Source organism: Oncorhynchus mykiss, chromosome 28 (genome assembly GCF_057628025.1).
Source record: "Oncorhynchus mykiss isolate SJ-2025 chromosome 28, ASM5762802v1, whole genome shotgun sequence".
Classification (NCBI taxonomy): Eukaryota; Metazoa; Chordata; class Actinopteri; order Salmoniformes; family Salmonidae; genus Oncorhynchus; species Oncorhynchus mykiss.
Window position 1 is genome coordinate 15,072,057 of NC_143049.1, and position 25,561 is coordinate 15,097,617.

General features: G+C 40.8%; 1 protein-coding gene across 23 annotated transcripts in view; it reads right to left on the reverse strand.

The window, feature by feature from the left end:
• The window catches only part of LOC110508603 (dystrobrevin alpha), a 35,647-nt gene extending 12,324 nt beyond the window's left edge, over positions 1-23,323 (reverse strand). For 2 of the 23 annotated variants that reach the window (XM_090225468.1, XM_090225466.1), the window contains exons 1-13: positions 23,092-23,323; positions 12,859-12,926; positions 12,438-12,518; positions 12,109-12,322; positions 11,125-11,210; positions 8,388-8,542; positions 7,032-7,137; positions 6,378-6,544; positions 6,011-6,135; positions 4,753-4,836; positions 4,357-4,440; positions 2,814-2,909; positions 171-258 (exon numbers count right to left, since the gene is read on the reverse strand). In XM_090225468.1, coding sequence (XP_090081594.1) covers positions 171-258; positions 2,814-2,909; positions 4,357-4,440; positions 4,753-4,836; positions 6,011-6,135; positions 6,378-6,544; positions 7,032-7,137; positions 8,388-8,542; positions 11,125-11,210; positions 12,109-12,322; positions 12,438-12,518; positions 12,859-12,925 — 1,353 coding nt within the window. In that variant the 5' untranslated portion in view covers position 12,926; positions 23,092-23,323. Of the gene's footprint in view, positions 1-170; positions 259-2,813; positions 2,910-4,356; positions 4,441-4,752; positions 4,837-6,010; positions 6,136-6,377; positions 6,545-7,031; positions 7,138-8,387; positions 8,543-9,957; positions 9,975-11,124; positions 11,211-12,108; positions 12,323-12,437; positions 12,519-12,858; positions 12,927-15,609; positions 15,791-16,588; positions 16,865-23,091 lie in introns of those variants that run through there. The other 21 variants (XM_036966278.2, XM_036966266.2, XM_090225467.1 and 18 more) reach the window with 12 other exon arrangements.
• Positions 23,324-25,561: the final 2,238 nt, after the last annotated feature.

Consider the following 25,561-nt stretch of genomic DNA (forward strand, 5'->3'; position numbering starts at 1 on the left):
GGGCACAAGTTTTTCCTGACTGGGTGGCCTGACTCAGGGCCCACGCTCAACTTTTATCTTCAGAGACAGACAATTGGAACAAATGTGTATTTGTGCTGTGCACATAAAGATGTCAGGTTGCTAATCATGGTATTTTCTCCCTCTATGCCCTCAGAGAGCATGTGTCTCACCACGGCGGCTCCGTCAGAGGCTAGTCTAGCAGCGTAGCGGGCGATGAGACTGTGCTCTTCATCCTGGTGGTTACTGCTCTCCAGCAAACTGTTTACAGGTGGAGAGAGGAGAGGAGACAGAGTCACACTTCCACCTATATATTTACCGCAGCCAAATATAAAAAGTAGTTCTGTACTGTACTTACATTACTGTATATACATTGGGAAAGAATATTTCATGGGAATTTCCTCATGGAAATGATAATTGGAACAGTGTGTCTGTTTAGTTAAGTATAATGCACAGTATTTACATGCAAACACTGTTAGTTTGTTTGTCAATTGGAGATGCTATTTAGGGACAAATCATAGCCATTTTGCCAAAGCCTTAAAGCAGCTAGATACCAACGCGCGCACACACACACACACACACACACACACACACACACACACACACACACACACACACACACACACACACACACACACACACACACACACACACACACACACACACACACACACACACACACACACACACACACACACACACACACACTATACGCACTAAAGAACAACATTAAGCTTATACAAATGCTAAGGAAGGTAACATGCAATTGAAACTGTAAGTATTTTTAATCTGCAGAAAGATCTCTAAGATGATACTACTACACAGCGTCAAGAGAGGCGGAGGCAGCAGGAGAGAGGAACAGCAAGGACTAAAGCAGATGATTCCAACAATCTTAGCACCCTTACAAAATAGTCCATTTGGATGGATACTTCAGTAAACGGTCAGTAGCTTCCACTGGATCATTTTGTTAAGGTCTGAGTTTTCTTTCAGAGAAAAGGAACAATCCCAATACTGTTGAAAACTTTGAGCTCTATTGTACAGCATTTATTGCAACTCATGAACACGTCCAAGAATCTAAATCCAATCAAACAATTTAATGTAACGGCCCAAGTTGTTCTAATAGAGGACAAACATAAACACACAGATGTTCTCTGAAAATAACTGACTACTGCCACTTATCAAAGCAAAGGAAAAGCAGCAAATTCCAAGCTGTCATCATAAGCACATTAAAATGACAATTCTAGGGCAGTAAACTAGATTTTTACTACGTGAAGAGCAAAACAAATGCAACTTTCTACAGCCCTGTAACAACTTAATGAGCAAGATCATGTTGATTTAGCCTTCAAAAATGATTGCTAAGTAGCACAACAGCTGGCAAAAGCATTATGGTGAATGAAAAAAGTGTTACATTTTCTAATGGCTTAGCTACATTACTGTATGTCAGCTGTTAAAAGACATGTCAATGGTTTGTGAATAGACATTATTCATTTATTCTGCTTGATGTGAGTAATGTATGCAGTATTAAGGCTTGTAGCTCCAATTAATAAAGGGAGAGCCGTGCCAGGGGTGGTGTAAATACAATGTGAATACAGTGCCTTCAGAAAGTACTCAAACCCTCTGATTTTTTCAACATTTTGTCATTACAGACGGAATTTAAAATGGATTATATTTAGATTTTGTGTCACCGACCAACACACAATACCCCATAATGTCAAAGTGGAATTATGTTTTTATAATTTTTTTACTGTAACGGGGTGAGTGACTGGTTGCCCGGGAAGTCAGAAGAGCAGAGATGGGTGATAACAGGAGAACTTTAATATACACCCTGGCCCAAAGGCACAGGCGAGGAGGCAGCATAAAGCACAACCACGGTACAATGAACCGGATTAAACAAAACAAACAAACCTAGCGCAAGTCAGCCTGTAGTGTAACACCCTAGACAAAGAACAATTCCACACACGGACATGGGGGAAACAGAGGGTAATATACATTTAGTCTGATGAGGGAATGTGAACCAGGTGTGTGGGAAAACAAGACAAAACAAATGGAAAATGAAAGGTGGAGCGGCGATGGCTAGAAGACCGGTGACGTCGACCCCCGAACGCCGCCCGAACACGGCGGAAGCCGTGACATTTACAAATTAATTAAAAATGAAAAGCTGTTTTCAGTCAATATGTATTCAACCCCTTTATTATAGCATTCCTAAATAAGTTCAGGAGTAAAACTTTGCTTAACAAGTCACATAATAAGTTGCATAAACTTTGTGTGCAATAATAGTGTTTCAAATTACTATATATTTTGGGGGGTTTACTTTTACCCCTTTTCGTGATATCCAATTGGTATTTACAGTTTTGTCCCATCGATAGTGGCCATAGTCAGCTTGCAGGCACCCGGCCCGCCACAAGACCGCAATGGGACAAGTAAATCCCAGCCAGCCAAACCCTCCCCTAACCCGGACGATGCTGTGCCAATTACGCAAAGCTCTTAGAGACTTACCCAGAAAGACTCACAGCTGTAATCGCTGCCAAAGGTGATTCTAACATGTATTGACTCAGAGGTGTGAATACTTATGTAAATGAGATATTTCTGTTGTTCATTTTCAATACATTTGCTAAAATTTCTTACATTTTTTTTTCTCACTTTGTCATTATGGTATATTGTGTGTAGATGGGCGAGAGAGAAAAAATATTTGACCCATGTTGAACTCAGGCTACAACACAACAAAATGTGGAATATTTTCTGAAGGCACTGTAGCTAGTAGTTTCCACTGTTACTTTTTTTCCACTGTTACTTTACAGACAGGAATCCAGACTAACCATGACGTGGGGTTGTGTTGTAGGAGATTCACATACAGCCCAATGAGAACATGTTCATCAGCCAGTCTATCGGCCACATCGAGACTGTAGTTTAACCTGGAACAGTGTAGGGTTTCAGAACACAAACACAAACGGCACACATGATGAGAACAAGGAGAAAAGAGGACCGGACAAGAACAGGTCTGGAGAGAGACACAATGTCTTCTCAGTCATTGAATGATCAATAGAAGAAAACACGAAACTGTGTTATGCTATCCCTGTTGTATTCTCTTTAGATACTAATACTATGGATAGGAATGTGATGCTGTACCTGTACTGCATTTTCAAATAATTTACAGTACAGAAAGAAGAGAAAAAAAAACATGCATTTATATCTCTAATTCTGTATCATAATCCCTTTATGGGAATTGTTATCTGAATAGACAGTGTTTAGGTTTTCAACTGTGAAAGTACTATAAGTAAATGAATGTCAAAACATTGATATGTCGTTCATTTGACATGTTGAAAAATGTGCTAAATAACCCATAGCGCCAAGATGCAAAGCGTCGTCATGCACTAACTGCCACTCTGTCTGATAAAGCTAATGATTTCAATAAGATTGTCAAGGCAAGAATGAGTGGTTTTTGCTAAGTACTGTTTGTTTACTACTGACTCACAAGACCAAAACCCCACCTTAACCACATCGTCAACAAATGACCCCGTACAACCTCTACTAATCATCACATCCACTGAAGGTACATATCTTTAGAAACCTGGCTCTACAAATGAGTTCAGTGTTTAAACCAATGGAGCCCTTTGTCTCTTTCCTTAAACTAGCATCAAGTAGAGGTGCAGCTACGATACATAGAGATGAGGACTCACTGACGCCAGATAACTATGCATGTAACTTCTCCTGTAAATTTCCCTGGCTCGCTCAGTGTGTGTGTGTGTGTGTGTGTGTGTGTGTGTCTGTATCTACCGTGCACTTGTACTATTCCTGAGTCCAAGGCTGACGCTACCAGCCAGCGAAACAGAAAATAAAAGGATATAAAAAGTAAGTCAAAAGGAGTGTAGTTGTATGTTAATCATTGTAAAATAAACTTGAGAGACTCCAAGCTAATATTAGTGACTTGCAGCAGTTACCTTCACTCTCCCAGGTAACGTGGGACACGTATGAAAATGACTGTAATAGATACTCTACCCTAATGAATGGTCAATGGTCTTTGTTATGCATGCACTATCTAGCATCTTTCAAATAGCCCCTTGAGTATCACTGTGTAAAACCATCTACACTGTAGGAAACCAGAAGAGTGAATGGCTCCACTGGGACAATGAGCACTACAGTGTACGCTCTATAATGACTATATCTACGTCTGAAATGGCACCACATTCCCTATAATAGAGCCCCACAGGCCTGAGCATGGTCAAAAGTAATGCGCTATATAGGGAATATTGTTCCATTTCAATTAAAGCCTATATCTATCTAAATTAGTTTGTGCATGCATTTGAGTCACCAAACCATTCTCACAGGCAGTAGGCACCCTTGGATCACTGGGTTACTTACCCCCTTCCTTTCAACAGATCTGGAGCAGCCCTAGCCAACTGTTTTCTCTGCTCAGCTTCATTATTCTTGGTTTTATAAGGCAAGCTATTTACACCAGACAAAAGAGTGAGACCGCGAAAGGAGCAACACACACAAACACAACAATTGACCCAGGCACACACAAACACAACACTCACACTCACACACACCTCCACCAACACTCTACCCTGTACCAACCAGCCAGATACAACCATACAGGTTTACAGAAATAAGGACTGGTTAGTAGAATTCATACGGGTATATGTGGACTTTCAGGGGACTTAAGTGGATGTAGTAATCTTTAATCTTAATGAATATGTACAGTAACCTGATTCTGCATACGGCCTCGTTGCAGTCTTTCTGATCTCAGATACTTACTTCTTAGTGGAGTAAGGGTTCCCTGACGTGGGCATGGAGTGGGAGAGCATGAAGTCATTGGTGCTGTTCATTGGTCTGGGAGGCCTGTGCAGGAGACAAACTTTATCATGTTCAAACAGCCAACATGACAGAGAGTCTATGTGTGTGTGTGTGTGTGTGTGTGTGTGTGTATGTGTGTGTGTGTGTGTGTGTGTGTGTGTGCCTGTGTCTTTCTGATCTAGGTCTCAGAAGGCTGACGGAGCATTGAATGGGTCTGGGGAGTCAGGGCAGTTTCTGATTGTGACAATATTGTTATGTAAACAATGCGTGGGTGTGGATTCCCTCTTCACTCATCCAAAGGTCATTGACTCCTCATAATCTTATTGTTTACATGACCTAAAAAGGTATTCACATGTGGCACAAAGGAGAGTTGGGATAACTGATGCAGAAATCGGTAGTAAACTGCACACAAGTAGGTTGTGCTAAAACTGAAGTGACGTTCAGGAGCTACAGGGCATAGTATACTGGGACAAAATAATATTGCACTAGCTACTAGTAATATATTACACTACCTTCTATATTACTTGAGTTGATCTAATTAAATGTACTACAGGTATATTCTACATATTCTAGGCAAATATTCAAAGCAAACTTACCAAGTGTCTCTATTTTGCAGCAAGAAAAGAACAAAGACATTTGTTACGATCACCCATTCATGCACTACAAAGGCCACAGTGAAGTGGTACAACTGAATTCACTTGCACATGAAAAGGGTCTAGATGACCAAATCCATATTTGTCTGTCAGCCATTAGAATGAATTGCCACTCGTTTCCCACACTACAGACTGGGCTCAGCTTAGCTGTTAAAGTATCAAAGACATACTGTAGTTCTAGAAGACCTTGTCTTCATATTGTCTCTGTTGATTTTCCAGCAAAAAACTGAGCAAAGATAAAGCATCTGTTTTTATCAATTGTGGTTATTCCTACAGCTAACATGAATTGATCATGTGCATCCGACAACTGACTGATTGTTATTACTTGAGTGTTAGAAGCATGTAGTGTAATGTATATAAAGGCAATTACAAAACATGTAGATATACAGTACGTACAATTCATAACGTTTCAACATTTACTTTGGGGATAAGGGGCTAGTTAGGGATGATGGGATGGATATGAAATGTATTGAAATTGAAAAGGAGGATTGTGCTATTGAATACAAGTTTTACTATATTACTGTAGGAATGTAATAGAATACCTACACAACTTACACCATACTTACACAATGTGGGCTAGGTTCAGAGGTTTCTCTGGCATGTCGGGAAACATAGGGTGTAAAGGTTCTCTGCTGGATGCACAGCTCAGAGACTTGCTGAGAGCATTAGATAACTTCTTAGCAGGCGATTTCTGGGAGAAACCCAAAAAGATGCTACGTCTGATTTCGAGAGGGCAGGGAGAGGCACTTAAAAACAGAGTAATGACTTTCAAAAATGTGATACAGGACTAGATGTCATTGACCAAAATGTAAGAGAATCGAATCACAGTCTCATCACCATCCCCATAGCACTGCATCGGGTGAAGCAAAGCGGAAATGGCTGCTGCACTGGCTGGCTGGCCTGATGCTGTCACCCCCCCCCCCCCCCCCTTACCCATGAGGTGTACTCCTTCATTTGGTGCTGGTTGCTATGGGAACCGCTGGCATGCCCCCTCCAGAAGCAGTCCTGACACAGCTGGTAATTATGACATTGCTGGCAGCGGTAGCGGAAACCCATCATACTCTCACTGTGGCAGTAAGAGCACTCGACCGGGTGGAACACTGCAGGGGGCATGGCACACACACAAACATGTGCACGCACACAGACACACAAACACGTGCATGGGGATGCACGTACACACACACATACACACACACATGTGCAGATATATACCACACACACAGACGCACACACACACACACCAAAGGTTGTTGATACAAACACATATTTGGTGCAACCAATATCTTTATAAAAAAAACAATGGCACTGGGATGTTTTGCAGGTCTATTAGACAGCATTCTTTTGATTTACATCAAATAAGGAAGGGTGTTCTGTGATCATCAGTGTGTGTAAGACTTTAATTCTGTTGTCAGTTCCTTGTCATTCATGAGGGGTTGGGAGGTGGGCGATGGTGGAAGGCTGCGTGTGTGTGCTCGCTACTGTATGTTTACTGTGTAGTGACTCAATGCGATGATATGAGACAAAATGACCCATCATTCCTACCCGCAGCCATCCCATGAATGTGTTAAATATGCTGTGGTGGCTCACCATTCTCCACATTAGCCAAGCGATGCATGAGTGGTAACCACACCAGACACTGAGGAGGAGGGTCTGACATCAGCGTGTCCAGGAATGTGTTGAGGGAGACCTTTTTCTGTCAACATACAGTAGAGGACGGGGTTACACATCAAATACAGGTTTGGCATATGGGGTAGTACTAGAAAGAAAATACAGTGGGATGATGGGATGTTTTATACACAATTATACACAGATCCATACAGTATCTATACCAATAGTGTGTTGTATACAGTGCATTCAGAAACTATTCAGACCCTTTCCCTTTTTCCACATTTTGTTACGTTACAGCCTTATTCATCGACCTACACACAATACCCCACAATGACAAAGTGAAAACTTTTTTATTTTTTTAACAGAAATACATTATTTACAAAATTATTTACAAAATTGAACTCAGGTGCATCCTGTTTCCATTGATTCTCCTTGAGATGTTTCTGCAACTTGATTGGAGTCCACCTGTGGTAATTTCAATTGATTGGACATGATTTGGAAAGGCACACACCTGACTATATAAGGTCCCACAGTTGACAGAGCATGTCAGAGCAAAAACCAAGCCATGAGATCGAAGAAATTGTCCGTAGAGCTCCGAGACAGGAATGTGTCGAGGCACGGATCTGAGGAAGGGTACCAAAAAATGAATGTCTGCAACATTGAAGGTCCCCAAGAACACAGTGGCCTCCATCATTCTTAAGTGGAATAAGTTTGGAACCACCAAGACTCTTCCTAGAGCTGAGGGATCGGGGGAAAGGGGCCTTGGTCAGGAAGATGACCAAGAACCCAATGGTCACTCTGACAGAGATCCAGAATTCCTCTCTGGAGATGGGAGAACCTTCCAGAAGTACAACCATCTCTGCAGCACTCCACAAATCAGGCCTTTATGGTTGAGTGGCCAGATGGAAGACACTCCTCAGTAAAAGGCACATGACAGCCCGCTTGGAGTTTGCCAAAAGGCACCTAAAGGACTCTCAGACCAAGCTTGTAGTCTCATACCCAAGAAAGCTCGAGGCTGTAATCGCTTCCAAAGGTGCTTCAACAAAGTACTGAGTAAAGGGTCTGAATAGTTATGCAAATACGATATTTCATTTTTTTTTAAATACATTTGCAAAAATGTCTAAAAATCAGTTTGCTTTGTCATTATGGGGTATTGTGTGTAGACTGATGAGGAATAAAACAAACGTAATCAATTTTAGAATCAGGCTGTAACAAAATGTGGAAAAAGTCAAGGGGAAAAAGTCAAGGGGTCTGAATACTTTCCAAATGCACTGTACTGTACATTCAATTTACTTGAAAATTGATGTTCATTTTTTGTGTAGATGGGACTCTCACCTGCTGTGCAAAGCAAGTTCTTGTGGCTTGCTCAGTATAGCCAAAGGAAGGTGCCTCAAAAACAGTCATTGGTAATTTGAGAACCTCCCTCAGAAACTGGTCAAATTGGGAGTATACCATTATGCCACCAGGGTCTGATATCTGTGAAAAAATATCTGGGCAGAAAATGGGGGGGGGGTTACTCCAAAATATATAATTAATTGATCAAATTAATTGTCAGCTGTCACCATTGTTAGCTAATTGCAGCAATAGGCAGTGCAATCACTGAAACAAAACTAAAACAAATGAGAGCTGGGTAGCAATCCGTAGTAATTACCACAAAACATAAGCTAAAATGCCCTAACCCATCATTTACTTTCCCTATGAGTAGCTGTGGCTGCTCTGCTGCAATAAATTAGTGGATTAAGTAATAAGCCCTATCCTTTTTATTATAAATAATTACTTCTCCCAGCCATGAATAGTTATTTGGTATTTGTTTCATTATTTGTCCATTGTTGATATAGTCCAAACCTAATCCCAATTGAGATGTTGTGGAAGGACTTAAAACGAGCAGTTCATGCTTGAAAACCCCAAAATGTCGCTGAGTTAAAGCAGTTCTGAATGCAAGTGGGCCAAAATTCCTTCACAGCGATGTGAGAGACCGATTAACAACTATAGGAAGCATTTGGTTGCAGTCATTGCAGCTAAAGGTGACACAACTAGTTTTTGAGTGTAAGGGGGAAATTACTTTTTCACACAGGGGCATTGGGTGTTGCATAACTTTGTTAATTAAATAAATATAAGTAGTATATATTTTTTTGTTATTTGTAAACTCAGGTTCCGTTGATCTAATATTAGGTTTTGGTTGAAGATCTGATAACATTCAGTATCAAAAATATGCTAAAATTTAGAAAATCAGAAAGAGAGGCAAATACTTTTTCACGGGACTGTAGGCCTATGATACGTCAAAAGGACTGTAGCCTACTGTTCAGATTGGTTAAATGGAAACTGAAATCTGAACACGGACTGTAGGTCTACAACCTCTCACATAGCCTTAATATTAACTCCCTCAGAATTAAACATTTCTTGCAGTAAAATGATACACCAAATGTGGGCTACATTTTAACTTGGGAACAGGCGTGGAGAAATGTATTTATTTTGGTATCTTGAGAGAATGTGAATGTGCAGTTAGATATTGTCTGTAGAGGTGCTATCTTAATCAGCATCATAAAAGCTGATCATATTGCAACCACATAAAATATGCATCCAAGCCGAACTGAAATCTTATCAGAAACATGTTGGGTCGTTTTCACAGCTTTCTATTTTCTACAACCGGTCAAACTGATGTAATTTGGAAATGTTTCTAAGAAAATATTTCCCGTTTCTTTAGGGTTATTGCATTTTCTCCCCGGTCCCTAAACATCTATGAAAGAAGCAGAGATGACAGAGCAAATTTGACCAATCTCAACTAGATTGAAGCTTTCATTAAATCCATCTATTAAAATTATTCTGGTGAGCAAGGGTTTATTTAGTCTGCTAGGGCAACATACATTGAGTATACAAAACATTAAGAAATCTTTCCATTACAGACCGACCAGGTGAATTCAGGTGAAAGCTATGATCCCTTATTGATGTCACTTGTTAAATCCACTTCAATCACTGTAGATGAAGAGAAAGCGACCGGTTAAAGAAGGCTTTTTAAGCCTTGAGACAATTGAGACATGGATTGTATATGTGTTCCATTCAGCGGGTGAATGGGAAAAACAAAAGATTTAAGTGCCTTTGAACCAGTGGAGGCTGCTGAGGAGGGAGGACGGCTCATAATAATGGCTGGAACAGAGCAAATGGAATGGCATTAAACCATGTCTTGGTTTGATACCATTCCACTGATTCCGCTCCAGCCATTATCACGAGCCCGTCCTATCCAATTAAAAAGTGCCACCAGCGCATTGAACGGGGTATGGTAGTAGGCACCAGGCACACTGGTTTGTGTCAAGAACTGTAACACTGCTAGGTTTTTCAATAATGGTCCACCACCTAAAGGACATCCAGCCAACTTGACACAACCGTAGGAAGCATTGGAGTCAACATGGGCCAGCATCCCCGTGGAACGCTTTCGACACCTCGTAGAGTCCATGTCCAGACGAAATGAGGCTGTTCTGAGGGAGAAAGGTGTGCGTGCAACTCAATAATAGGAAGGTGTTCTTAATGTTTTTGCACACTCAGTGTATAATAAGAGAAGATAAGCTGCATGTATCTAATTATAGACAATTTGACAAACAAATAGCCTACCAAAATGTATGAAATGATATGCACAAACATATCTAAATCAGGCAAAAATATCCTGCACCCCCTGTCAAAAAATCACTCCGCTGTCTCTGACTGTAGCCTGCAGGGCATTTTCTGTCTTAGCAGGTTAGGGTCAGGTGCAGGCCTCAGATTTTCACTTTATCACATATAGTCCGGCGGTTGCAGATGTGTTATTAGCAATTGCGGGAGGGTGAAGGTGCACAAACAGCTGACCCACGCACCACTAATGCCCACATCATTCCAACACAGAAAATATGCTTTTTAGCATACTCAATTAGCATTTCTTCGAAGGAAAACTATTTCACTAATATTGTAATTAATTATAGGTCTTATTTAATAGAAATCTGTAAACACTGGACAGTAATGTTGGGCAAATCATTCTCTGTAAATGATTCATTCATCTTCATCTTAATCTATAATCTTAAGAAATATTAACCATGTATCTTACATCTTAATTTATCCAAAATCTTCCCTCCGCAGATGGTTGCCAGGGCCATCTTCACAACAAAGACAGAGATTTTTCCGAGGCTTTCCCTAAAATAAGAAATGTGTTTAGTATTTTTTCAGATTTGTATAATTTGTGTATTTGTGAAAAAGTCAAGAATATGCAGTACAATGATAATACCTGCAATAATCTAAACACTTTCACATTCAAGGTGCTACCCCTAGGATATTTTTGTATTTTTGTATTATCATTTCTGAAAATGTCTATTAATATATCTGGCGCTAATAGTGGAATGATAGTGTTTCACAGTATGACTTACATTCTTTTGAATGGTTGTGATACTCGCCTATTGATTTCTCCCACCGGAGCAGCATCTGTTGTCAAACTGGGAAAGCTGTTCTGACTTTGTGGCTGTGTTATCTAGTGGAAATCGCTCTGTCATTTCCCGGTTGCTACAATTCTACACTGTTTGCTCAATTTCAGTTTATGTGAGAAAACAAGGTCAGAACAGCTTTCCCGGTTTGACAGATGATACTCTGGCAGGAGAAATAAATAGACGAATATCACAGCCAATCACAACACTAGCGGGTAAGTAATACTGTGAAACAGTATTATTCCACTATTAGTGCCAAATATATTATGAACATTTTCTGAAATTACAGCGCAAAAATTACCAAAAATCCTATGTGTAGCACCTTTAAGTTGCTCTTATACACTGCAAAAATGGTTCAACTGTATTTATCATCATCACTATGTCATTTTCACTGTTTGCTTTCTCTTGTCTTTCATCAGAACTAAAGATGTATCACTTGACACAAGACTATTGTGAGACCATTACATTGTTAAAACAACAGCCAGTCTGGATTTCGTTCTCCCATGAACAGACGCCACACACGCCACACACGTACACAAACACATGCAACACAATTGCCCCATCATCACGCTCAGTGACCGTCACACAGTGATGCGGTCATGGTGGATCCTCACGGGTCATAGGCAGCCAGCAGGAAGTTGAGCAGCATACTGATGGACTGTTCCACATTGATCTGGTGGGTGGTGGGCATGCGCTTGTTGAGCTGGTAGAAGATGGTGGAGAGTATTGCTTCCAGGCGAGCCACAGTGAACTCTGTGTTGAGGTCCATGGTGTTCAGGCCGTTCTCTCTGAACGCCTCAATCACATTCCAGATGTCCACCAAATGGACTGTGAAAAGACAGAATAGAAATGCACAGACACGTCTCCCTTTTAGCTACGTGTTTTTAGAGACACAAGACAATCCCAATCAAACCTCAGACAGAGGACATCACGCCATACTCACGGTTGCATTTCTTCTGTACGAATCTGAGTTTGCAAGCTGTCCTATACGTGGACAATCTTATGGAATCCAACTCTTGTGCCCCTGTAGGAAAAAATACATTTGTGTGCAAGGTAATATGACGGACAGTAACACAGGAATTCTGGTGATGATGAGACTTTGTGGAGCTACTGGGGGAAGAGTGTTGCTTCACACACTGTCCATGCAGAGTGCATCCATGTGGTCATCAACAATAGATTCCTGTCTATTATTGCTAATGAAAGTAAGCTGTGTTGGCCTATATTGGAATCTTTCTTTGAGGTAGCATGGTAAATGACTTGGTAAATGTTATTAATAACCTGGTGAATGTTGTTATTATGCATACAACAGTTATAATACTTTGAGTGTGGTTCACTACTTTTCAGAGATCGGCCTGTACACTTACGCATCTCTGCGAACAGTTGTCGTCTCTCCGCCATTATGTCACCACTCCTCCCACGATCTTCAATCATTCTGATCAGGAGGAAACAGATGATATGAGGGAAGGTTAGTGTTAGGACAAAGACAAACACACTATCCAGGACACACTTCCACACTCCATCCCACAGGTGGCAGTGTCTAGGTGCTGAGCCAAGGCTCGATAAGCATATCAGGTACTGTCAATTAGGATTGTCAGTCAATGTCCCAGCTTGCAAGCCACGAAGCTGCTGGTTTTGCTTGGTGGCCATCAGGCTTTCCGTTTGTTTTTGAGTCTTTACTTTGGGCATGCCTTTGGTGTTTTTCCTTTTTGTACATATTTCTGTTTTGTCACCATCTGAGCAAATAATAATCTGCTTGGACTGGCAAACCAAGAGGTCAAGAGAGACAGAGCTAGCCTTGGACCAAGGTAAGGTTGCTGTCTCTCTGGGCACATGTGCATCCAACACGGTCCTTAAACACTGATTTCTCACATTCAAGCAGCCATTCATTCAGGTTACAGACAATGTTTCTAGGCCTAACACCCCTAGACATAACGACTGCAGCAAAATCAGTAGGCTAGTTATTGGTTTCTTAAAACTGTTCATGAGTAATGACTTACACTCACTGGGCCATGACAGTTTGAATTAAAATAATACACATTTATTTTATTCTTTCAGTACTTGAGTCCTAATAGTGACACGTTTGTAATGGATCAATGATTAGGTCATTATTGTGTGCAGACAATACAATATTGCTTCCCAGGTGGTCATTTTACAAAAAAAGATACATTAACGTAACACTACTAACTCAACAGCTTTAGTAGTTGTAGTATAACTCATAGTAGTGCCACTGTTCAGCCGCAACTACTATAATTTAATGTACACTACCGTTCAAAAGTTTGAGGTCACTTAGAAATGTCCTTGTTTTTGAAAGAAAATAACATTTTTTGTCCATTAAAATAACATCAAATTGATCAGAAACACAGTGTAGACATTGTTAATGTTGTAAATGACTATTGTTGCTTTAATATCTACATAGGCGTACAGAGGCTCATTATCAGTAACCACCACTCCTGTGTTCCAATGGCACGTTGTGTTAGCTAATACAAGTTGATCATTTATTTTAAAAGGCAAAATGATCATTAGAAAACCCTTTTGCAATTATGTTAGCACAGCTGAAAGCTGTTGAAGCAATAAAACTGGCCTTCTTTAGACAAGTATCTGGAGCATCAGCATTAGTGGGTTTGATTACAGGCTCAAAATGGCCAGAAACAAAGAACTTTCTTCTGAAACTCGTCAGTCTATTCTTGTTCTGAGAAATGAAGGCTATTCCATGCAAGAAATTGCCAAGAAACTGAATATCTCGTACAATGCTGTGTACTGCTCCCTTCACAGAACAGCGCAAACTAGCTTTAACCAGAATAGAAAGAGGAGTGGGAGGCCCCGGTGCACAACGGATCAAGAGGACAAGTACAAGTGTTTAGTTTGAGAAACAGACGCCTCACAAGTCCTCAACTGACTTCATTAAATAGTACCCGCAAAACACAAGTCTCAACGTCAACAGTGAAGAGGCGATTCTGGGATGCTGGCCTTCTAGGCAGAGTTGCAAAGAAAAAGCCACATCTCAGACTGACCAATAAAAATAAAAGATTAAGATGGGCAAAAGAACACAGACACTGGGCAGAGGAAATTTGGAAAAAAGTGTTATGGATGGACAAATCTAAGTTTGAGGTGTTCGGATCACAAAGAAGAACATTTGTGAGACGCAGAAAAAATGAAAAGATGCTGGAGGAGTGCTTGATGCCACCTGTCAAGCATGGTGGAGGCAATGTGATGGTATTGGGGTGCTTTGGTGGTGGTAAAGTGGGAGATTTGTACAGAATAAAAGGGATCTTGAAGAAGGGAGGCTATCACTCCATTTTTGGAACGCCATGCCATACCCTGTGGACGGCGCTTAATTAGAGCCAATTTCCTCCTACAACAAGAGAATGATCCAAAGCACAGCTCCAAACTATGCAAGAACTATTTAGGGAAGAAGCAGTCAGCTGGTATTCTGTCTATACTGGAGTGGCCAGCACAGTCACTGGATCTCAACCCTTTTGAGCTGTTGTGGAAGCAGCTTGACCGTATGGTATGTAAGAAGTGCCCATCAAGCCTATCCAATTTGGGGTGAAATCTCTTCAGATTACCTCAACAAATTGACAACTAGAATGCCAAAGGTCTGCAAGGCTGTAATTGCTACAAATGGAGGATTTTTGACGAAAGCAAAGTTTGAAGGTCACAACGATTATTTCAATTAAAAATCATTATTTATAACCTTGTCAACGTCTTGACTCTATTTCCTATTCATTTTGCAACTCATTTTCATGTATGTTTTTATGGAAAACAAGGACATTTCTAAGTGACCCCAAATTTTTGAACGGTAGTGTACATGCTAGTCTCAATGCAACACTACAGTACTAAGTGTCTGACACCCCTTCTACAACAGCAACACTACCATCCTCTTGGTTATCTCTACGTACTGTATCCCCATCCACACTCTATTATCTCAGTTCACTTCATAGCCTGAATCACCACAAGATACTGTATCATTAGTACCAAAAGTCCTTCACTAAACATAATCTGTGACATGATTGACACAACCCAGTCATTTTTTCCATCAACGCTAATAACTTTTGACCACCTCACACTGGCCATTTTCACTTGAATAAATGGCAACATGACACATCATTTCTTACCTGGTGACCGTCAGGACATATTAAATAATGGTTGTTTTTTTAAAACTGTAGCCTGCGGACAGTCCCTACAGGGCATTGAAAAACTTGAGCGAGACAAGGACGAACGTTTCACAGCAGCTAGCGAATGCTCACACTATGCCTCGCTGCACACTGTCCAAGGAAATCTAATACACCTAGTCATGTGGTAAGTTGCCATGGTAGCAAAGAACCCAGTCACTCCATTCCTAAAAAACAGGGTGCAATGCCCCCCCCCTCTCTCACTTTAAAAGGGACCAGATTTTGTGGAGCAAAACATCAATGACAACAAAATTATAAACGATTCATTATACTCTTTCTACTACGACTGGCCACTTTTCACCAATGAAGTAGAAGTTAATTGAATAATTAAATAAATATGAAAATATTATGCAGTGGCCTCAGGTTACATGCAGAAACTTCCAAATGCTTCATGCCAAATGCTAATTGAAGGTACTGTACACATACACAAAAAATGAAAACAGTTTCTGCACATAGACCCTTCTCTGCAGAGTAACGCCCTCTATGGTAACACTGGATCAAATTGGTAGCAAGTAGCGCATTCACTCCTAGACACTGTATTCACACAATAAAGATGACTGCAAACAAACATTATCTGTTTGTAATGTCAAGTTTTAGTTTAAGTAAGTTACAACAATGTTAAACACTTTTGAGTGAATCATTCATTAATCATCCAAGCACAATCTACTTGAGTCTCATATAGTACAACAAACGCATAGCAACTAACTAATAATAACAATGTAACATACTCAAACTGCCAATTCATATCACAAAGGAACAGAGCCAAGCTCTTGTGCCAAGTATTTGACCTTACAAATGCTATTCTAAATCTGTGAAATAAATAGCTAAGATTGACACAAACTACTATTCCCCTGTTGAAGATTGAAAACAACCACAAGCAACACAACTCAGGAGATAACAAACTTCTCAATGTTGAACATACCCTTCAGAATGTACCATGGTCCTCTGTTTCCTTGTCTGTCTGTGTGCTACTCCAAAGGCTTGTCATTCTTGATAACAACTGTACAGAGTATATAAAGCCCTCTCTACCAGGCAAACATGACAACAAAAAGCAGCCAGCCCCAGTTGGAAAGGGTTAGCTTAGCTACAGTCACATATCTGAAATTAGAAACTGTCAGGACACAGGTTGTGCTGCTGCCTCTATCTTTAACTTCAAATGAGCAGGCTTGACATTCTTGTACAGCTTTACTGGCTCTCCAGTTGCAGCCCCTTCCAACCTCTCACTTGGCGCCCACCCAGCGAGCATTACTCTTGCTCTGTGCTAGCGTCACATACACTTGCAGTATTAAAAATAACTGCCCTGAAATGAGCAAATCATTGTATACCATAAACATTGCAGATAACTTGTAACACTCCACCCCTGCCAGAATCAAACCAAGGCTATAAAGACAGTTTCTCTTAGCAATATTAAAACTATCACATTTCTTCCTGCAGTGGATAGATAAACTCTCTTGCCCAGTTATTAACTGAATTTCAGGCACGCTGAACCCTTCCCTTATTAGTCTCTTATGTACAGTGCCTTGCGAAAGTATTCGGCCCCCTTGAACTTTGCGACCTTTTGCCACATTTCAGGCTTCAAACATAAAGATATAAAACTGTATTTTTTTGTGAAGAATCAACAACAAGTGGGACACAATCATGAAGTGGAACGACATTTATTGGATATTTCAAACTTTTTTAACAAATCAAAAACTGAAAAATTGGGCGTGCAAATGTATTCAGCCCCTTTACTTTCAGTGCAGCAAACTCTCCAGAAGTTCAGTGAGGATCACTGAATGATCCAATGTTGACCTAAATGACTAATGATGATAAATACAATCCACCTGTGTGTAATCAAGTCTCCGTATAAATGCACCTGCACTGTGATAGTCTCAGAGGTCCGTTAAAAGCGCAGAGAGCATCATGAAGAACAAGGAACACACCAGGCAGGTCCGAGATACTGTTGTGAAGAAGTTTAAAGCCGGATTTGGATACAAAAAGATTTCCCAAGCTTTAAACATCCCAAGGAGCACTGTGCAAGCGATATTATTGAAATGGAAGGAGTATCAGACCACTGCAAATCTACCAAGACCTGGCCGTCCCTCTAAACTTTCAGCTCATACAAGGAGAATACTGATCAGAGATGCAGCCAAGAGGCCCATGATCACTCTGGATGAACTGCAGAGATCTACAGCTGAGGTGGGAGACTCTGTCCATAGGACAACAATCAGTCGTATATTGCACAAATCTGGCCTTTATGGAAGAGTGGCAAGAAGAAAGCCATTTCTTAAAGATATCCATAAAAAGTGTTGTTTAAAGTTTGCCACAAGCCACCTGCGAGACACACCAAACATGTGGAAGAAGGTGCTCTGGTCAGATGAAACCAAAATTGAACTTTTTGGCAACAATGCAAAACGTTATGTTTGGCGTAAAAGCAACACAGCTCATCACCCTGAACACACCATCCCCACTGTCAAACATGGTGGTGGCAGCATCATGGTTTGGGCCTGCTTTTCTTCAGCAGGGACAGGGAAGATGGTTAAAATTGATGGGAAGATGGATGGAGCCAAATACAGGACCATTCTGGAAGAAAACCTGATGGAGTCTGCAAAAGACCTGAGACTGGGACGGAGACTTGTCTTCCAACAAGACAATGATCCAAAACATAAAGCAAAATCTACAATGGAATGGTTCAAAAATAAACATATCCAGGTGTTAGAATGGCCAAGTCAAAGTCCAGACTTGAATCCAATCGAGAATCTGTGGAAAGAACTTCATGACACTTCATGATTGTGTCCCACTTGTTGTTGATTCTTCACAAAAAAATACAGTTTTATATCTTTATGTTTGAAGCCTGAAATGTGGCAAAAGGTCGCAAAGTTCAAGGGGGCCGAATACTTTCTCAAGGCACTGTATATTATGGCTCTTTTTTTTTTTACCACAGTCAAAGAAAGAAAAGCAAAGGGGTACAGTATTTCTGAGACATGAGCAGTTGTTTGAGTTATGGCCCTGTATTTCCCCATATTTTTCCCCACTTAGACATCAGCTATATATTGCAGCTGTTCATGTATTTACTTACATCCACTGATTGCCCAGTGTTATTTTACACCATAAGAATATAATTGATATCAGATTTATAACCACAGGGTAGAGCTGTGTGTAAAGCTGCCTGCTTTGTTCAGTAATGAAGTTAACTGTACAACAATCGTCAACAAAAACACCCATCACATATTGAAATTACAGGACCAGTCAAAAGTTTGGACACACCTACTCACTCAAGGGTTTTTCTGTATTTGTACTATTTTCTACATTGTAGAATAACAGTGAAGACATCTAAACTATGAAAGAGCACATATGGAATCATGTAGTAACCAAAAAAGTGTTAAACAAATCAAAATATATGTTTTATTTGAGTTTCTTCAAAAGTAGCCACCCTTTGCCTAGATGACAGCTTTGCACACTCTTGGCATTCTCTCAACCAGATTCATGAGGCAGTCACCTGGAATGCATTTCAATTAACAGGTGTGCCTTGTTTAAAGTGAATTTGTGGAATTTCTGTCCTTCTTAATGCGTTTGAGCCAATCAGTTGTGTTGTGACAAGGTACAGTAGGGGTGGCGTACAGAAGATTGCCCTATTTGGTAAAAGACCAAGTCCATATTATGGCAAGAACAGCTCAAATAAGCAAAGAGAAATGACAGTCCATCATTACTTTAAGACATGAAGGTCAGTCAATCTGGAAAATGTTAAGTAAAAACTATCAAGCGCTATGATGAAACTGGCTCTCATGAAGACCGCCACAGGAAAGGAAGACCCAGAGTTACCTCTGATGCAGAGGATAAGTTCATTAGAGTTACCAGACTCAGAAATTGCAACCCAAATAAATGCTTCACACAGTTCAAGTAACAGACACATCTCTACATCATCTGTTCAGAGGAGACTGTGTGAATCAGGCCTTCATGGTCAAATTGCTGCAAAGAAACCACTACTAAAGGACACCAATAATAAGAAGATACTTTATTGGGCCAAGAAACACGAGCAATGGACATTAAACTGGTGGAAATCTGTCCTTTGGTCTGATGAGTCAAAATTTGGATTTTTGGTTCGTCGTGTTCAAACGCAGTGTTCTTGTGAGATGCAGAGTAGGTGAACGGATGATATCTGTGTGTGTAGTTCCCACCGTGAAGCATAGAGGAGAAGGTGTGATGTTGTGGGGGTGCTTTGCTGGTGACACTGGCTGTGATTTATTTAGAATTCAAGGCACATTTAACTAGCATGGCAACCACAGCATTCTGCAGCGATACGCCATCCCGCCTGGTTTGTGCTTAGTTGGACTATCATTAGTTTTTTTAACAGGACAATGATCCAACACACCTACAGGCTGTGTAAGGGCTATCTGACCAAGAAGGAGAGTGTTGGAGTGATGCATCAGATGACCTGGCCTCCACAATCACCCGACTTCAACCCAATTGAGATGGTTTGGGATGAGTTGGACAGCAGAGTGAGGGAAAAGCAGCCAACAAGTGCTCAGCATATGTGGGAACTCCTTCAATAGTGTTAGAAAAGCATTCCAGGTTAAATTGGTTGAGCAAATGCCAAGAGTGTGCAAAGCTGTCATCAAGGCAAAGGGTGGCTACTTTGAAGAATGTCAAATATAAAATTATTTTGATTTGTTTAACACGTTTTTGGTTACTACATGATTCCATATGTGCTATTTCATAGTTTAGATGTCTTCACTATTATTCTACAATGTAGAAAATAGTAAAAAATAATGAAAAAACCCTTGAATGAGTAGGTGTGTCCGAACCTTTGACTGGTACTGCATGTATGTATAGCAACCTATAGAGCCAGTTAATAAGAAGTCTCAACAATCTTGTGTTGTTTGTCGGGGAGTGTATTACACTGGGCTGCCCTGTCTCCAGTGGTGTAAAGTACTTAAGTAAAAAGTACTACTTAAATCGTTTTTTGGGGTATCTGCACATTACTTTACTATTTTTTTTTAACTTGTACTTTTACTCCACTACATTCCTAAAGAAAATAATGTACTTTTTACTCCATACATTCCCCCTTACACCCAAAAGTACTCATCACATTTTAAATGCTTAGCAAGACAGAAAATGGTCCAATTCACACACTTATCAAGCGAACATCCCTGGTCATCCCTAATGCCTCTGATCTGGTGGACTCACTAAACACAAATGCTTTGTTTGTAAAAGATGTCTGAGTGTTGGAGTGTGCCCCTGGCTATCCATACATTTAAAAAACAAGAAAAGTGTGCCATCTGTTTTGCTTAATATAAGGATTTTTTTTATAATTTGTACTTTTGATACGTAAGTATATTTTAGCAATTACATTTACTTTTGAGACTTAAGTATTTTTTTAAACCAAATACTTTGACTTTTACTCAAGTAGAATTTTACTGGTTGACTTTTACTTGAGTCATTTTCTAATAAGGTATCTTTACTTTTACTAAAGTATGACAATTGGCTACTTTTTCACCACTGCCTGTCTCTGAGTTGTACTAGTAAATGCTGTCTGCCTGTGGGGCCTCTGGTCCCATGGTTCTTTGCTCCATAATACAGAAAGCATTCTATCCGTTTTTTAACATGTTTGTGGTTGTTGTTCCTGAACTTACCCTGTGTCCCAATGTGAGCTCCTTACTGGAAGAAAAAAAAACTCTGATACTGGCTGCTTTACAAAGGTGATTAGTGAAACTGCTTCGGGAAATTGCTGCAACAACAGAAAAACTGGATCGGTGGGAATATGCTGATATTTACACAATATATACAAAAGTATGTGGACACCCATTCAAATGAGTGGATTTGGTTATTTCAGCCACACCAGTTGCTGACAGGCGTATAAAATCGAGCACACCGCCATGCAATCTCCATAGACAAACACTGGCAGTAACATGGCCTTACTGAAGAGCTCAGTGACTTTCAATGTGGCACTGTCATAGGATGCCACCTTTCTAACAAGTCAGTTCGTCAAATTTCTGCCCTGCTAAAGCTGTCCCGGTCAGCTGTAAGTGCTTTTATTGTGAAGTGAAAAATGTCTAGGAACAACAACGGCTTAGCCATGGAATGGTAGGCCACACAAGCTCACAGAATGGGACCGGCAAGTGCTGAAGCGTGTAGCACGTAAAAATCATCTGTCCTCGGTTGCAACACTCACTACCAAGTTCCAACCTGCCTCTGGAAGCAATGCCAGCACAATAACTGTTCATCTGGAGCTTCATGAAATGGGTTTCCATGGCCGAGCAGCTGCACACAAGCCTAAGATCACCATGCGCAATGTCAAGCATCTGCAGGAGTGGTGTAAAGCTAGCAGCCATTGGACTCTGGAGCAGTGGAAACACGTTTTCTGGAGTGATGAATCACACTTAACCATCTGGCAGTCCGACGGACTAATCTGGGTTTGGTGGATGCTAGGATAACACTACTTGCCCGAATGCATAGTACCAACTGTAAAGTTTGGTAGAGGAGGAATAATGGTCTGAGGCTGTTTTTCATGGTTCGGGCTAGGCCCCTTAGTTCCAGTGAAGGGACATCTTAGCGCTACAGCATACAATGTCATTCTAGACAATTCTGTGCTTCCAACTTTGTGGCAACAGTTTGGGGAAGGCCCTTTCCTGTTTCAGCATGATAATGCCCCAGTGCACAAAGCAAGGGCCATACAGAAATGGTTTGTCGAGATTGGTGTGGAAGACCTTGACTGGCTTGCACAGAGCTCTGACCTCAAGCCCATCGAACACCTTTGGGATGAATTGGAATGCTGAAGGCCAGGCCTAATCACCAAACATCAATGCCCGACCTCACCAATGCTCTTGTAGAACATCTTGTGGAACATCCAATGGAATGCCTTCCCAGAAAAGTGGAAGCTATTATAGCGGCAAAGGGGGGGCCCAACTCCATATTAATGTCCATGATTTTGGAATGAGATGTTTGAAGAGCAGGTGTCCACATATTTCTGGTCATGTAGTGTACCAAACTGTTAGTTGATGATGCCATAACAGTTTTACAAACTAGCCATGATAGCCATGTCAATGACTTGGTTACTTTAATTACAATGGATCCTGCTCAGCTCTGGTGTATTTCAGAAAGAATGGAGAAACACTATGGTTGACAGTGTGAAATACCAAGAGCATCATTGTCAACATTTCTTGTCAAACACACATGATGAGTGAAGAAAGGCAACAACAGGCTGTATATGACAGATTTATATGCACATCCATTGCAATAATCTGTATCCCGTTACGACAGAGGCACTACAAATGAGGCATAATAACGGTAACCCCCAAATTGTCAATCCTTCAATTCTAACAGTTGACATGCAATTTGCCTCGGGATTAAAACAAATCTCGATCTCACTAGTTCCTATACAGTAACTTGGATTTTACAGGAGTGATATTAAGGTCGTTCCGGTGCACTTGTGCTGTCTATACTTACCAGGATTTCGAGGAATAAAACTGCATTGTTTACATCCAGGATAGACGTGTCAGCCGTGTCCATAGATGTGATTACGATTAATTTAGGTCAATTGTACAATACCCCTAGAACGGTCTATTCCTGTAATTACGAACGCTTTTTGCAGCGGTGATGTGATGGAAATTTTCGAGTAGCGCAACCCAGCATTTGCCTCGAGTACGTGTGGCTTCTGACAATGACGTAATGCGGAATCTCTTCACTTGCGTCAGTGTATTCTTTACAAATGTTGAAGTTGACAAAATAAACATACAAATACATGTTGATTCAGCCATATACTTACTGTATAAACCCATTAATACAATGCACAGGAAGGATAAGTGCAGTCTGTGAAACCAAACCACATCTAAAAAATAATAATTAAAACATGGTGAGAAACTGATGAGAGAAATCTGTATCACGTCAAAGTGTTTATTGTAACATATATGGCCAGTAAATAAGAAGTCTCAACAATTTGGTGTTGTCTGTCTGGGAGTGTATTACACTGGACTGCCCTGTCTCTGAGTTGTACTAGTCAGGGGCTGACTGCTTGTGGGGTCTGTGGAAACAATCCCCATCTGATAAATACATTTTTGAATGGTGAGAAACTGATGAGAGAAATTTGCATCACATCGGAGTCAGATAAGCACAGTTTAGAAATGAACAAACAAGACAAAACATCCTCCACGTGCATAGCCTGGGAAACCGTTAGTGGGAGCTATTGATCTTCACTATCATCTAGGCTATGTGACCAGCGGCTATTACGCTGGTGGCCCCCGGCGAACGGTTCGTACATAAAACATCCTCCATTCAGAATGCAAAGTCATCGGTTTCCTCCTTAACTAGTTTTAATTGCGTGCCACTGTGGGAAAAAACTGAAAAAATGTGCGTAATTTTCCACCACCATGCTAAAGTGGCTAATGCTACTTCGTGATGTTGGCCACCTCAACTAAGGGTAAACAACCGACTGCTGCAACCGGATTGGCTGAACGCGGTATGAAACATTCTGAAGTTGTCCAAAAATCTCAAAATGGTGGTGGAAAATTACGTTTTATTAATACAGTACGCACATTAAAAAAACAATCACGCGGCACACCATTAAAGCAAGTTAAGGAGGAAACAGATGTATTTGCAGCCGGAATAGAGAATGCGTTACGTACGAACCGGTCGTCCAAAATCAATCTCGCTCTATTTTCTCCCACTGCCGGCCACTGGGCTCCCTCTAACCACCACATTTGCTAAAGAGTGGAAACGCCAAACGGATGCTTCAGATTTGTGCATCCGGTGAAACATCTGGATTGTTCTAGGCTGGGCACATTAAACCCAGACAATAGTTGAGATCCATAGCCCCTACTAGGCTGCACAGGCTACCTCACACAGATAGAGAGGATGCAGAGGACAACAAAATAGCACTTCCTTAGATGACTTGGTTACAGTGGGCCTATGTCTATATAATGTAATTGTATTTTTAATTTTTAAAAGTAACCTTTATTTATCTAGGCAAGTCAGTTAAGAACAAATTCTTATTTACAATTACGGGAAACAGTGGGTTAACTGTCTTGTTGTAATAACTAATAACATATATCATTTAATATAATCTACCAAAGATAATGATGGGGCCTCCTAGTGGCACAGCGGTCTAAGGCACTGCATCTCAGTGCTAGATGTGTCACTACAGACACCCTGGTTTGAATCCAAACTGAATCACAACTGGCCGGGCGTCCCAAAGGGCGGCGCACAATTGGTCCAGCGTTGTCTGGGTTTGGCCCGGTGTAGGCTGTCATTGTAAACAAGAATAAGAATTTGTTCTTAACTGACTTGCCTAGTTAAATAAATATACAAATATAGTTTACGCTACCATGTCACGCTATGGCTTGTCACATCATCGGGCGAAAGCGGGAAGAGAGGAGCGCCTTTCTCAAATCTAACGTAATCTATGCAGTTTCGTCAAATTGCCAACAACGCAACATGGGGCATCATCTTTTCCCAAAAATAAATGTTTGACTTTTCAAAATTGTTTCCATTGGTAAGGCAGATAAAGCGTTTCCATTAAAAGCAATCACTTTTGCATGTGAAAACACAGAATCCTACTCATTACTACACGTGCTTAATTACATCACTTCTGTTTTGAACCGACTTTGCAGTGGGGCTTTCGACTTTCAGCCAGTGCAAAACACATCTACACGGGCGCCGGGCGAGATTAATCAAACTCCCTGCGTTCAGAACAGAAAGGGGTTGGATGGTGGGTTGGGGACGCTCTGCTGCCCTCTAAATACCATCACTCATTGCTTCAAGCCACACCCCACCACACCCACAAAACGGAGCAAACGTACCTCAAAGTCTGTTCAAGAACGTTGAAGAACGTTTTTGTAAAATGCGTCTTTCAGTAAAACCGTCATGCAACGTAGCAAGTGATTAATCAAACTGAACGCACCCCCGATTTTTTTTTTTGCCT